Source organism: Camelus ferus, chromosome 6 (genome assembly GCF_009834535.1).
Source record: "Camelus ferus isolate YT-003-E chromosome 6, BCGSAC_Cfer_1.0, whole genome shotgun sequence".
Lineage (NCBI taxonomy): Eukaryota > Metazoa > Chordata > Mammalia > Artiodactyla > Camelidae > Camelus > Camelus ferus.
The window spans coordinates 1,625,146-1,639,555 of NC_045701.1; the positions used below are offsets into that span (position 1 = coordinate 1,625,146).

At 40.2% G+C, this 14,410-nt stretch overlaps 1 protein-coding gene across 6 annotated transcripts in view; it reads right to left on the bottom strand.

Annotated features, from left to right (window-relative positions):
- The window catches only part of MAP2K5 (mitogen-activated protein kinase kinase 5), a 235,646-nt gene that overhangs the window by 201,944 nt on the left and 19,292 nt on the right, over window positions 1–14,410 (bottom strand). For all 6 annotated transcript variants that reach the window (XM_006184035.3, XM_032480890.1, XM_032480891.1 and 3 more), the window contains exon 4: window positions 123–192. In XM_006184035.3, coding sequence (XP_006184097.1) covers window positions 123–192 — 70 coding nt within the window. The remainder of the gene's footprint in view (window positions 1–122; window positions 193–14,410) is intronic.

Here is a 14,410-nt window from a genome sequence, read left to right on the forward strand (position 1 = left end):
TTGTTTTTTCAAATTAAGAACAAAACATCATGTTATGTGCATTTAAACCTTTGGAAAACATAACTGTTGATGAAACACTTTACTGAAATAATCACTGTTGATTAGAATTTGTCCAACATTACCTCTTGGAAATATCTGCAAAGGCTCTATTAACTGTCCATTTACTTGCTGTTCCATTACTGTGGAATAATACTGCAAAGAGATTACAGAAAGAGATTACTCAGTAATGTATGAATACTGAAACAGACACTTATGGGTTGTTTAATTCACAGTACTTTTGTAAATTGCTGGTATATACATATCAGCCTTGAGAATTCTTTTTCCCTATTTGCACATCAAAATGACTAGAGTGAATATTCAAAATTGAAAGTCCAGCACGGTGTTATCCTCCATACTGTCATTTATCTTTAAGAGTAAAAAAATGTTGATTGAGACTTTAGGTTAGTATTTGATCCCTAGAAATATTTTGAAAATGATATATATTTAAAATGACACAAAAAGCATTTTAGGAGAAATTTCTCAAATTGCCTTCTGTTCTTTTTCCCTGGATTTTACAAAGCAAAATGGAGACGCCTCACATTTCGCTTGGACCTGTATGCCAGTTAGTTAACCAAACATTATTCATATTTGTGTATAAAATGTACCAATAATAGAAATCAAAATCGTACAGACTGTGGAATGAGCAAACAAGATATGATCCACCCAAAGATGATGGGATTAATATGATAAAAAGGCTGCCTAGTTTCAAGCAAGCATCCCTCTCATGTTTTAGTCTTCTAAACACTCTAGATCAAATTTCACTTTAAAAATCTGGGCATGAAAAATAAAGTTCCAAGTTGAAAAAGCTTTTACACTCCATCACAAACACAAATTCATTCAGTAGGCTGTATTCTGGTCCGGTCACATTTTCCTTAGTTCGCTAATTGGTGACCACATGTCCATCTAACTTGGAGATGGTTTCTGTGCCCTTGCTTCTTTTAACACCTGACAAACAACACAGTGATGCTCTTGGTGGAAAATATCAATGATAAAAAGCACTGAATTTGTGTTTTGAGGGGCTGTCACAGAGCAGAACTGCCCTTGAATCCTCGTGGTTTCTATATTAAAAAACACACGCGTATTTTCTGTTTATCACATTTTCAGAAAATTCCTGACAATCATTCTTTGCTGATATTCTTAAAGTTTCTTTTTAGAAGATATATACATATGTCTTCCTACTGCTTTTACGTATATTAAAATTATTACAAGATCAAGCTTATTTTTCCCTTAGAAATAAAAGGGGAGTTATAAAATTCTACATCATCTTGGGAATCACAAGCTGACAAGTCTAAGTCTCTTCACCCTAAAGACAAAGTGGAAGTGGGCTTTTGATGGCTTTTGGACTGACATAGGTACCCCCTGCTCTCCAAGGACTTTCAAACTGTAAAAGGAAACTGATCCTCTCCTTCTAGGGACGTAAAAACTTGCCTACCTAGAGCAGAAACATGTGTGCCACCCTCTCTGGAATACATACTAAGGCAAATGACTTCCAGGAAACTATATCCTTAAAACCACAGAAATATAGCGCTCGCCATTACTCAAACAGTGATGACAAGTAAATGAAATATCAATCATGTAGGCTGTCAACCTTTTGGGACAGCAATAACTGTTAACAAGTAGTCTGGAAAAATTGTCCGAAAATGACTTGTCCCCAGCACAGAAGTATTTGAGGTTTCCATGGAAAATTAAGATGCCAGTGGCTATTTGGAACATTGCTCAGGTATTCTTTTTAATGGGAAATTTGCCGGTTATTGATCCACAGCATGTACCCCCTTGCTTCTGGAAGGCTGCAAGCAACTTTCCAATCAGTGGCTGTCAAAAAAATTACTGCCTTTTTATACTGATACAAGACAACAGCAGTGGCGGTGCTCTCCTACAGTTAATGCCTTTCTTTAATTAACTGCTATGTACAAGAGGTTAGTAATTTCAGTTACTACTTTAACCCAGTCCTAGAAATCAAAACAAATAAAATATCCTTATGCTTTATCTAACAAATTAATTATAGAGTTGTCTGAAACTGGTGCTTGGGGTCAAGTTTGAAAACAAATAACCTTACATGTAAAGGGTCAGACCAGGTGCAATGCATTTTTTTTCCTACTATAAAACCTCGCATGCATGAAATTGACCTGTTTTCCAACTTTATTTATTTACCTCACAAAATACATGAATAAAAAGGGCTGCTTTTTCATTTCAGATCTGTGCCAAATCAACTGGAAAACTATATACACTTTTCTAATCATTGTAAGAATTTTTTAGCAATCTATAAACATCTCTTTGCACTACGATTAAGACAGTCATAGTAATGATATCAAGTATGCCATTTGACAGTTTCTCCAAAGCAAATAGTAAGGAGTTGTTTTTTGTTTTCTATAATTCTTCCAAATCCAAGGAATATTTTCTCCTGTTGAAATACTGGGTTTGATCTGTGTTTGTATTAACAGAGAAGCTTGTGTTCCACATGGCAAAGTAACTCACCATAGAGGACAAACTATAAAGGGTGGTGATTAAACCCAAGGCACGGGCCCACTCTTGGCAACTGACCTCTGAGGAACAAGCCTGGTGAGGACCCGGTGGCAGCCAATGTGGCACCAGGCCTAGGAGCTCAGGCAACTGCTTACATGACATTCTCTAAAGGACAAGGATGGCTTGGGCAGAAAAGTAACAAAGTGACCATGATAACGTTAACTGAGCCATAATTTGAAGTCATCCAAATAGCTTTCTTAGCTTAATCTCTATAAGCCTATCCTGGCTTTCATAACCCCTAACACAAAGCCCCGCACGGAGTAGGTGCTGGATAAATTTTTACTGATTGAGATGGAGTCCAGTCCTGATTTCGCCACTTCTTAACCAGTATAGCTTTCAGGAAGTCATTCAACCTCACTGAACCTTAGATTCCTTTGAATGAGGGTTCAGATATCTTCTCTATTACACAGGGTTGTTGTGAAGCTTAAAATTAAAACTGCAGCAGCAGAATTAGTGAAGGCATTTGTAAACCGTAATGATTAGTAGCTGAGAAATTTAAAAGCAAACCTCCCCAGAGTGAAGCAATATTAAGCACAGCGCTTTGAGTAGAAGTGTTAACGGCATTTAAAAATACAAAAAACGGTTATGTTAAAAAGTATAAGATATTGTGCTCAAACTGACTACGCCAGCCGCAGGTATAAAAATGTGTTTTCTCTGGGATCCCTCGTAGAATCCGTTACATGCAGTAATTGCAGCAATAATCAATACGCTAGCTGAGTAAAAGATTAATCAGTTTCGTGATTGCTAATGGAATCTCCAGCGCCAGACTCAGATTGGGTTCAGAGTCCCTCGGAGATGTTCTTCAAAATCCTTAAACAATTTTAATAAGGATGTGACAAAGTTTAGCATAGCTATCCAAAAATCTAATTAATTTGAAACAGAGGGCCAGATTCGACAAGGGAATAGGCAAGCACAATTTTTGGCTTTGTTTTGCTTGCGAGTTTATCATACACTGTTCCTGCTTGTTATGAACCTAATTCTAACAGCACAATTCAATCAATAATTACAACATTTTTCTTTTCTTCATGGAAATTTGCCATATAAAAAACTTGAGTTCCAAAACAGCACAGTTTAATTTTATAAGACACAAGTTCTCTGTTTAAAAAAGAGACAGAGATACACACGCAGAAACAACTATCACTTATTGACTCCCTACTGTGTGTTTAAGCTTGACTGAAACCTGAGCCCTCCTAAGCCCCCTGTTGAGTTTATGATTCGCCTCCCCACCCAAAACTTTATTCCCTTTCTTGTCCTGCCCCTGTTCCCCTCAGGATTGAGGAGTATGAGAGGAAAGGGGGGATTGAAACCTGAGCAGGACCCTGTGGGGCCCTCCCTGGTTCAAGCCCCTCTCAGTCCCTTGTTTGTTTGTAGAAAAAAGGCTTTATTCTCCTAGGCTGAAGTGACTTTCAAAGAGCAGGTTCAAGCAGTTAATGGTTAGGACGACAGAGTCACAGGACTCCTAGTTCGTCCTGAAGGGATACAGATAACAATCTGGGGCATATCTCTGAGCTGCTCTATAGAAACTAAGACCCCCACCCAGGTGGAGGATGGTGACTCCATGCCGAGCACAGGCCCTAGACCCCAGGCTGGCTGGAACCAGAAGGTTGAGATTCTTGAAATATCACCCCCGCCACCAGCCAATGAGAAGGTCCACAAGCTGATCATGCATCCTGTGACCCTCTCCCCTCACACAGTCTTTAAAAACGCTTGCCTGAAAGTCACTGGGAGTTCGGATCTTTTGAGCATGAGTCAGTCGCCCATTCTCCTGGCTTGGCTCCCTGCAAATAAACCCTCACTTTGCTGCAAACACCTGCTGTCCGAGTTTGGCTCTCTGCACCTCAGGCACACAAGCCCTTGCTCAGTAACAATCCTAGATACTTACACTTATTCATTTAATTCCTCACAGCCCGATCCTATTCTGGGAGTATCATCACCCGTTTCATAGATGTAGCAAACGGTTTATCAGTCAACCAAGAAAAACACTTCTTTTATTCTAGTCCATTCAATCAGAACATAAAACGTGTTTGCTATCTGAGACTCAAAAGGTAAGTTATCTTTCTCATACCTCAAAACATTTCACTAAACCAGGCTATTGGGCGGACTGTCGAGCTGGTGGAGAGCTTGGCTTCTTCATTCAGACCCTGTGTGGCTTAGGCCACGTCCCCTGATCTGTCAGGGCCTGGGGAAGGCAGCACAATGCAGTGCAAATACCTCCGAGGACGGGTGGCCTCGCCCCCCCAAGGCTTTCCTCCAACCTCTCCTACCACTCAGTTTCCTGTAAGTGGTTCCTTCCCCAGCCCTCCTTTAAATGTTGAAGTTCCCCGTGGTTCTTCATCAACCTTCTCTTCTTATCTTATACCCTCCTTGAGTTAACTTCAGCCACTTCAAAGGTTTCAATTACCAGAGGAGTCATTGAGACTAATTACAGGCTGATGAATCACAAACCTTTACTTCCAGCCCAGATTTCTCTCCTAAGATTCAGAACATACCCGACTGGTTGTCCAGAGGCCCCTCGAATTCAACAGGTCCCTACCTCCCATACTCCTCCCTCATGCCCTAGGCCTGTCTTCCAACACATGGCTTCACCATCTCAGGGAACGAGATTACCAGGACCCAGTTTCCCACACCAGTTACCTGGGAGTCATCCAGACCATCTCTCTGCTTCTTCCCCACATTTAATCAATCACCAATCTTATTAACTCTACATTTTCCCCACTTCTCAAATCCCCAAGCTAAGGCCCTCCATGATCTGGCCCACCTTCCTTCCCAACCTCATCTCATATGTGCTAAAGGACAATGACTGAAGCTATTCTCAAAGCCACCTTGGTTTCAGCCGGTTCCAGCTTTCTGTCATCTCCTAACAGCTGTGCCCCCTCTTCATTTAACTGGTGGTGGTCTCCTGCCCCTCCCCCTCCTGTCTCACCCTCACTGTCCATACCACACTACTCACAGGCAGCCCCTTCAGAACTGCATCCAGCATCCTTTCACCCAAACCTTCATGACACAGTTCTCTCTGCTCAAAACACCCTTCCCAGTCCCCTTGTTCTAACCTACTCCATCTAGACGCCACCCTCCTCAGGAAGCCTTCTCTGTCCCCAAAGCTAGATCAGATGCTCCTTCTTTGTGCTCACAGAGCATCTAATGCTTAAGCGTTTATCACTCTGCCTGGTAATTATGAGTCTTCCTGGTCCTCCCACATGGAACACTGTTTCCTGTTACCCTCACTGACTGGACCGTGAGCTCCTTGAAGGAATGAACTGTATATTCACTGTACCTCCATCACCTAGCACAGGGCTTGGCTAGATAGTTGCTATCCCATAAATATTCACTGTATGGAAAACTGGCCATATAAATAAGAGAAAAAACCAGCGAGAGATCTCAGGCCCCCGCTCTACATTTACCAGCTGTGTGACCTTGAGAAAGGCATGCGATTCATACCTTGGTGTTCTCAACTATAAAAATGAGAAAAATGCCTGCCTTGCTCGCCTCCTAAGGTGTTAGGAAGATCAAAATCAAAGAAGCTGGTATGTGGGAAACTTTCCTAGACAGTACTTTAAAAAAATCCTAAATAGGGCCCAGGGCTATGAATCGCCCACTTCCAAGCAACAGTACATAGAAGAAAAATGTCCATGACAATGGATGATACAGAAACAGGATGACTGAAATGTTTAGACCAAGTACAGAGGCAGAATTTAATTGTTGATCAAGGCTGTCAGTATCCCCTTCCCTTCCGTCAATTACTATAGTACAATTAGATAATAAAACAAGTAAAAGGGCTCCATAGGAACACTGTTTCTCCTTCTGGAAGTTCATCAAGGGCAGGGAACATGTCTTGTATTTTCTCTCTTACAGCAGAGGTATTAACCTGGGGTCTATGCGGGCCTTGGGACACCCTCGAAGTTCCTGAACTCCTATGTGAAATGCTGCACTGTGTGAATTTTCTAGGAAAAGAATAAACAACTTTCCTCACATTTTCAAAAAAAGGCTTGTGTCCCCCAAAATGTGAGAAACTACCGCCATACAGTGCCGAGCACTGTGCCATACATATAATGGTTGTTCCCCGATTAAGGGAAGGAACCAATACAGCAGCAGTGATTACGGACTGTCATTGGTTACACCTTCTAACTCATTCAGTGGCAAGTCTTATATATCAAATCACATCTATTATTATTCTATACATTTACAACAGAAACGCTTCCTATATCTCTCCTTAGCATGCCTTCTAACAGACAACATAAATAGTACCGTATGAGGAATATACTTACAAGGAATAAGCATGCTGGCTTTTTGCTACTGATGATAAAATTTTCAAATTCCTGTTTTGTCAATACTGCAAGCACACCCCATTATATGTAGCTCAATCAGTAATTACAGCAATAATCAATAAACTAACCAACTATCTGAAGTCCATAGTTAATTTATTAGTTTTCCTAGTGAAGAACCCAACTATCGTAACTCTGTCAAACGGCTACAGATTCAATTACAACACTACTCAGATGTGTTACCAGTTATATTTTCTTTCAACTATTTCTTATACTTTACATTAAGAGGCTCCCTGACACTGAGCTCTCAGGAAGCACATAACTGCTCCAGTCAAAAATAACATGTGATGATAATCTATTTCAAATACCAAATTAATAGCTGTATTTACTTACCTGGCTTCAGGTCCCCCCAACTCCCTGATAACTCACTGCCTCTGCCTTGAGGTGACTACAGTGTGCACATGCTCTTCCTTAAATGACCCTAGAGGGTCCGCATATGGTCATGGACTGATCAAACGATGAGAAAGAAATCACAATGAAAAGTCTTCCAATGAAAAGGTCAACAGGGAAAAACTCTGGGGCCTGTTCATAGGCTAATGTTATTAGACAGATGTATTTATTAGTGATTTGAAAATGAAAAAGACGGTAAGTCAGCCAAGTTTAACGATAACACTATTTGTTTTGGACAGTAAAACCATAAAGGATGTTGGGGGCTCCAGATGGTCTTAATAGAAGAGAGGTTTGGATCGCCAACAGCAGACAAAATTCAACTTGGCTAAGTTCAAGGTAATGTGTGTTGGCAGGAGGAGTTTAAATTTGTATTCAGCAATGGGTCCAAAACTTGTAGGATCCTCTCAGCTGAAGCTCGCATAGTCATCACCATGGCTAGCCTGGGGCTTTGTCTACACTGACCTTTCACCTGACTTTAGCAATTCTGCTTTATTTCCAAAGTAGAAGTTTTTTTTGTTTTTATTTCTTTTTTAATTGAAGTACAATCAATTACAATGTGTCAATTTCTGGTGTCCAGCACAATGTCCCAGTGATGCATGTACATACATATATTCGTTTTCATATTCAAAGTAGAAGTTTAAATAGCTTCAGGGAACCTGCCACTTAAATAAAACAGGACCATCAGGTCATGCAGACAGCAGGCCTAACAGGACATTCCCTTACAAACAGATAGCTTTATTTAGCCAGTCCCAATAATGCTCAATAAAGGTCCAGCCTACTGCTAAACTGCTATTAAAAAAGAAACAAATGAAAAGGTAGTGAGGAATGAGTAAAGAACACATATGTAACAAAGAAATATATATTGAAAGAAACAACTTGTTTTGAAATTTCCAACTCCAGGTTGATAATTTACTGAATTCCTCTAACTTTACTGTATTACAGATTTATGTTCACCTTTTAGATGTATGTAGAAAATACCCCTGTTGTTTCCAGTAAAACTGGTCCTACGAGAACAGGCTCATTAGGAGTACCAACAGGAGCCTCACACCTTGGTTATGCCCCAGAGCAATCCTACTGCTGGATGTCCATCCTTACCCCGAAGCTCACGTGTCTCTGGAAGAGGAGCTCCTAGCTGTAGCCCCCAAGGGACTAACTGATGTCCTACAGGGTTCTGCCCCCTCACACCAGCTGCCTCGGGAGAGGACCCTAGAGGAACCCACCTAAGCCCTCCACAGCTGACGCTGAACTGAGAGCACGGCCACCTTGATGACAAAATACCAGTGGTTCAAAGGACGCCGAGTGCCCCGGGGCCACCCTGTCTGAGGCCGGCTGCCTCTCCCTCTGCTTCCATGAGCTGCACAATAAACTGGTGCCCATTTCAGTGTGCTTCTGCTCCTTGCTGGCAAAGGTGCCCTAAGATACTTACGACAGGGGCTAAGTAAGGGGCTACTATAGCCTGAGCACTATTTCAAGGGCATCCAAACGTCCCAGACAACACAGAGAAAAGAGTTAAAATAATCTGTCTTGGAAAAAAAAAGTTGTATTCTTTGACTAGGATGAGAAAACCAAATAATACAAAAACTTTATTTATAGCTTAGAACATGTCACTATTTGAGTTTAAAACAATTAAATAATTTTCCAAACTATGTACTTATTTTCTGAGGTTTTCACAGTCCTGTCTCCACCCTGCCAGGAGACGGTCATGTGTTATCAGTTGTTTGGATGGATCGCATTGAATTAGGGGACTAGCCACTCACCGAAGACAGAGCTGACTTTGCCTCCCACAGAGTTCAAAGTAGGGCCCCTACTTAATATGGAGCGTGTTTAAAAGCACCATGTGGGAAATGAGCCTCCAATCTCTGCTCTTTGAAGAAAACTTCCTACCAGCAAAGGCTGTTTGCCTACCCTGGGGCTGTTAAACATTCAGTTCCTAAGTGGGCAACCAATTCTCAGCCTTGGAGGTAAGGAGGAAATCTCGATCTCAAAAACTTCAAAAGCCCACAGAGTATTTGTTTACATTCCTTTGCAGACTCAAGCACACCAACATGCTAGTAAATAGCATTATTTTTCACCATCAGGAAAAAAGTAGTATTTGCAAAAGCTTCCTCAGCAGGATCTCAGCAAATGTCAAAACAAAAACACCACTTAAAACCACCAGGAGTGCAGACTGGGAGTCCAGGGCCCAGGTCTGTATCCAAGCCTTCCCGTTCATTAGCAATGCGGCCTCAACACTGAATCTCATCTCGTTGGACCTCAGATTCCTTATCTGTAAAGAGACAGCTGGACAAGACCCCTAAGGTTGCCTTCCAACTCTACTTGAGTAACTATGATTTTGGAGGCAATCTCCAAGTTATGCAGACTAGAATAAAGCAAATCATATCCCAAAATTTACAAGGTGCTACAGAGGTCAAAAAATATCTTCCCTCATGGTGCCCAGCATCTAACAAGGTACACTAAGGTCAAGTACACCAAAGGGAACACTTCCACTCCACTAAAACACAAGGTCTCTGCCATGATGGGAGGCATTGCAGTCACACTCATCTTGTCCTCTTCCGGCAACGTGGAGACATGGTATAAAGAGAGAGGGCAAAATGAAGAAAACTATTCTTGTTAATACTGTGCTCCACTCAAACAAGCCTCTCAGTATCGAGAGAACCAGGTGTAATAAATCCTTTATTACACAAGGGATTTAGCAGAAACAAACATGAATCCATTTACAAAAGCAAGATGTACTGCTGAGTTTCTTGATGAAAGGTCATCTGAAAGCAGAGGTTAACATTCAAATAACCCCCTCCTATAAATGGGTCTCAGTGATAAATAAAGCTTATAATGAATCAATAAATAAGGCCCAGCGTTGTTTGATGCTCTAAGGAGATGAAGCCAGCACTACTAGACAACCGATACAAACAGACAGAAGGAGAAAAGCGGCATATTATCTTCAATCTTTCTAGAAAATGAGAGGGGGAAAACAGGAACAACAAAAAAATGTAAACTACTCTAAGGGACCATTTAATAGGGTCCTTTAAATAATTAGCAGTGATCAGGTATTTAGTTTTCAGAATATGTAGGTTGTGTGTATTTGTTTTTCTAATAAAGCATTTCAAATTCTAATTAAAAAAATACTTTATGGAGAAATTAAAAAGATACAATAGTGTCAGAGGAAAAGCCATGATCCCAGAAGTGGAATATTCCAACAACATAACTTACAAGAAACTACGCTATAAAAACAGATTGTTGATTAACACAAACTCATAACAAAACGCAGAGAGCTATCGCAATGGTGCTGTAATAACACTTGGCGGCTGAATTCTCTCAATACATTAAATATCTCCTTGGAGACCAAATTACTTTACATTTTCTTAAAAGACAATTTATTATAGCTTTGTTTTCTTCTCATTATCTCTTAAAAATATATCTAATGAAGAAAAGAACACAACTTCTAAATAACTTACATAAAATGGTACTAATGTGTGACAACAGACTTTGGTTTAATACGCTGGTCATTATCTACAGCCCACAATAACCTGCTGTCATGACAAATCCTTACCACAGAGCAACAGTCCACGCGTCACATGTATCACAAACCACCGTATGCCATTATTATGGTACACATAAAGTGAGCAGCCGAAGGCTGCTGGCAATTTAAATAATTGATAAGTTTCCAATGAAAAAGGCAACATTTTCAGGTCTAATACAAAAATCTATTTAAATTATGGATAAAAACTCATGCTTCTGTTGGCCCAAAGCCAGAAAATGCTTGCATCCAAGGGGGAAAAAAGTGATTCCGGAAGTTTCAACTCAGAAGTTGCTGGGGTTTTTTGTTTTGTTTTGTTTTGTCTTTTAATGCAGAGATCCAGGTGGTTTATTCATTTAACCTTTGTAATCAATGGAAAAGGATGATCAGAGGATTTATGGTGACAGTGTGTCCCGTTTTGCTTTCCCCATATGGTTTTTAAAGAAATACTAAGGTGACTGCAAATTTATGGAATTCCACATGAAATACTAAGCTCTCTCTCTCTCTCTCTATATATATAGTAAATATGCGGTCATTTTTCAGTGTTTTCCCCATGCCAACACCCAAATCCTGGAATCATTTTTCTGGGCCAGACTGAACCTAAAAAATAAGAGACCAATGCAGGTGTTTAAAAACAGAGTGGCAACTTAAGACCACCAACCAAGACCTATTTTGAGATTAAGTCCAGATGGTTCTATTTATGGCAAAACTGTAACCCAAAGGAATCTCAGCCGTAAAAACCAAGACAGACCAAGAGGACAATCAGCCAATCTTGTCTGTGCTTTCTGAGACAGAGATCCCCCTACTCTTTGCTTTTTAATTGTTTATTCAGATCTGACTTGGCTTAAACGAAGAGTATGTGATGGTAGGGGCTGCCTCAAGAAATAAGGGGGAAAGGAAACCCATTTAGGTTTTAAGGAACTTAAAACGTTATCCTTCTCAAGTGTATTTTCACTTTCTTTCTCATTTTAAAAATAATTTGCTCCAACACTCTGAATTAGGAGAGTGGAGCTCTACTTTAAGTTAAAATTCTTTGGGGCCTCAGGTTCTCACTATAAACATTAAGAGAATTCATGAGAGGACCTGGACTTGACATCCTGACCCAGTCCGTGGACCACTGCCAATTCATAAAGAAAGTTTTCACCACCCAGAGCAAATCAACAAAATTAAGAATAATGTAGTGAGTTTCACATAAAATTAAATTTACTCACTTAGTGATCGTCTTTACTTTTGAGATTATGTACTGCCCACTGTTTTAATCTTTAAATGACTCTCATTCTTTTTCTTTAATAAAGTAATGGTTAACAGCACATTTTTATTAGTTGATTTTATTAACGTTTTTATTTGGCAAAATTAAAAGTTATCATGCCTATGTCTCCCCATCAATCTAAAAATGAAAAAATTGATTAGTTCACAAAATCCAAATATTTGGGGATCAGTAAGTTAGATGAGCATTTTTCAGACTAAAAAGTGGCTCTCAAGAAATCTCAGGGACTTTTAAGTCTAAGGACAATTATATAACTCTGATATTTTACTACAATGCAAAAATAAACACTGCATTTGAGAAAATAAGAATAAGTCATAAGGAATATATACTACAGATAACTAAGATATTATATAGACACAAATGATTTAGCATGTAATTATGGTGATAACATATGTTAAAAAAAAGAGACAAGAGGCCCAAAATGGAGTCACCTGTGCCATGTCCAAGTCACCAAACCAAGACTTAAAATACCTAACCTAATTACAGTCCCAGCCTCTCCCAGGAAGGTAATCGTAACCTGTCCGTCTGCAATTTCCTGGTCAGCACTAATGAGGTAATCCACCCGATAGACCCCCGCTGCCCCCTAAAGGAAGGTGACCTTGCCTGGAACCATCAGCTCTTGGCGAAAATTACTTCCTTGTCCTGCCTCCTGCCTACAGAAGTCTTCAGACTGCCTTTCTATCTGCTAGGTGGCTTGCTGTCCTACTCATGAATCACTGCATCAGGCCCGTAAGAGCTTGAAAATCTACTCAGTTGAATTTTGTTTTTCAACACATAGAAAGATCCCAATGCTAACGTGCAAGAAAGTGGATGGGAGACAAAAAGTGTAAAACAGTGAAGCAGCATGGGCTCTGGCATAAGGAGAAGCTGAACTTAAATTGCATATTCACATTCATACTAGCTATAAGACCTGGGGCAGGTCTCTTAACCACAGTGTCCTCATCTGGAAGACAGGGATGGTAATATCCACTTTGCAGAGTGGTTATTAACACCAAAGAAAATTAAATACACCTAGTGTACAGTGAGCACTTAGAAATGGAAAGTATTATTACCATTATGATCACATGCCGCAACATTTCCCAAAGAGCACGATTTGTTAGATCTGTCCAAAAGTCCATTTTTGAAAACACACCTTGTGCGTGTGGTTATGTCAGAGACACAAGGAAAGTACGCTGATGTCAGTGATGCATGCTCTGCGGTTGGATGTATGCAGAAAAACTAGAATCCATCTGTGTGTACGCGTGTTTTCTAAAAATAAGCATGTCACATTCTCAGGAGAGTCAGCCAGTCCATCAATACTAGTGCTAGGCCTTTCAGCAGACAATCCTACTCTGCCTTTCAAGGTACCGATGAGCCCTGCTCTAAATTCTCAGGGCACAAAGACTCTCAAATAAGGTAATGGGAAGTCAATGGGAAATTGACTTTTCCTACTCTGTGCTGGTGTGAATGCAACGCTCTGTTAATCATGCCCTCCTTCTTGTTCTCTTTCCTCCCACCGTAAATTAAAACTATCGGCGGAAACCCATACAGATGTTTTACAGTTTTCATTACAATGAAACAATGTCCTGGTTGAAGTTGAGGTCTATCAAAAATCCACCACCTAGCTGTTGGCTGAGATGAGAGTCTGGCGGACAAGCCAGGGCCCTGATTCCATCATTTCCACCATGATACCACTTTGCATTTGTATAGAACCCTCTTAACTTTTCAAAGGGCTTTCACATCTATTACCCCATTTGATCATTACAATGACCCTGTGCAGGAGAAAGGACAGGCATTATTATCCACAATTGACAGATGAGGCAACCACAGCACAGAAAGGTTAAGTGTTTTGCCTAAGGCCAGGAAGCCAGAGGAAAGCAGTGGTTTCTGGACTTTCAGTCCGGTGCTTTTTTTTTCCACCAGACCTCTGGACCAGGTTTTGTACATAGACTGTAAAGGCAGATAAAATGAGTAAGAGAAAATAAAACAGAATAAGAGAAAAGAACAAATGAGGGCTCAGGGAAGCTATGTCTCTTCACTGTAGTTGAATTTTTCAAGCTTAGAATTAAAGTTTTTAGAAATGGATTCTTTTTTCTTGTTTATTTACTTCAGTCCTGAGACAAATGTTAATGCAAATTTTCACTGAAATTTGAAACCCAAAAGAAAAGTCATTTCAGGATATATTCAAAGCACTTAGATTCTGTAGTTCATTTTGGGGTGGGGGGTAAAGGGGAGTTAGGGCATAAAATAACTCAGAATACATCTTTAAATCATGTATCCATATCAAGCCTGCAGCTACATTATAACTACAGTCTGTCTGGAAGGGTGAAAGAGATCTCCTGTCGAAAGTAGATTTTGAAAAATTTTTTAGAGCCC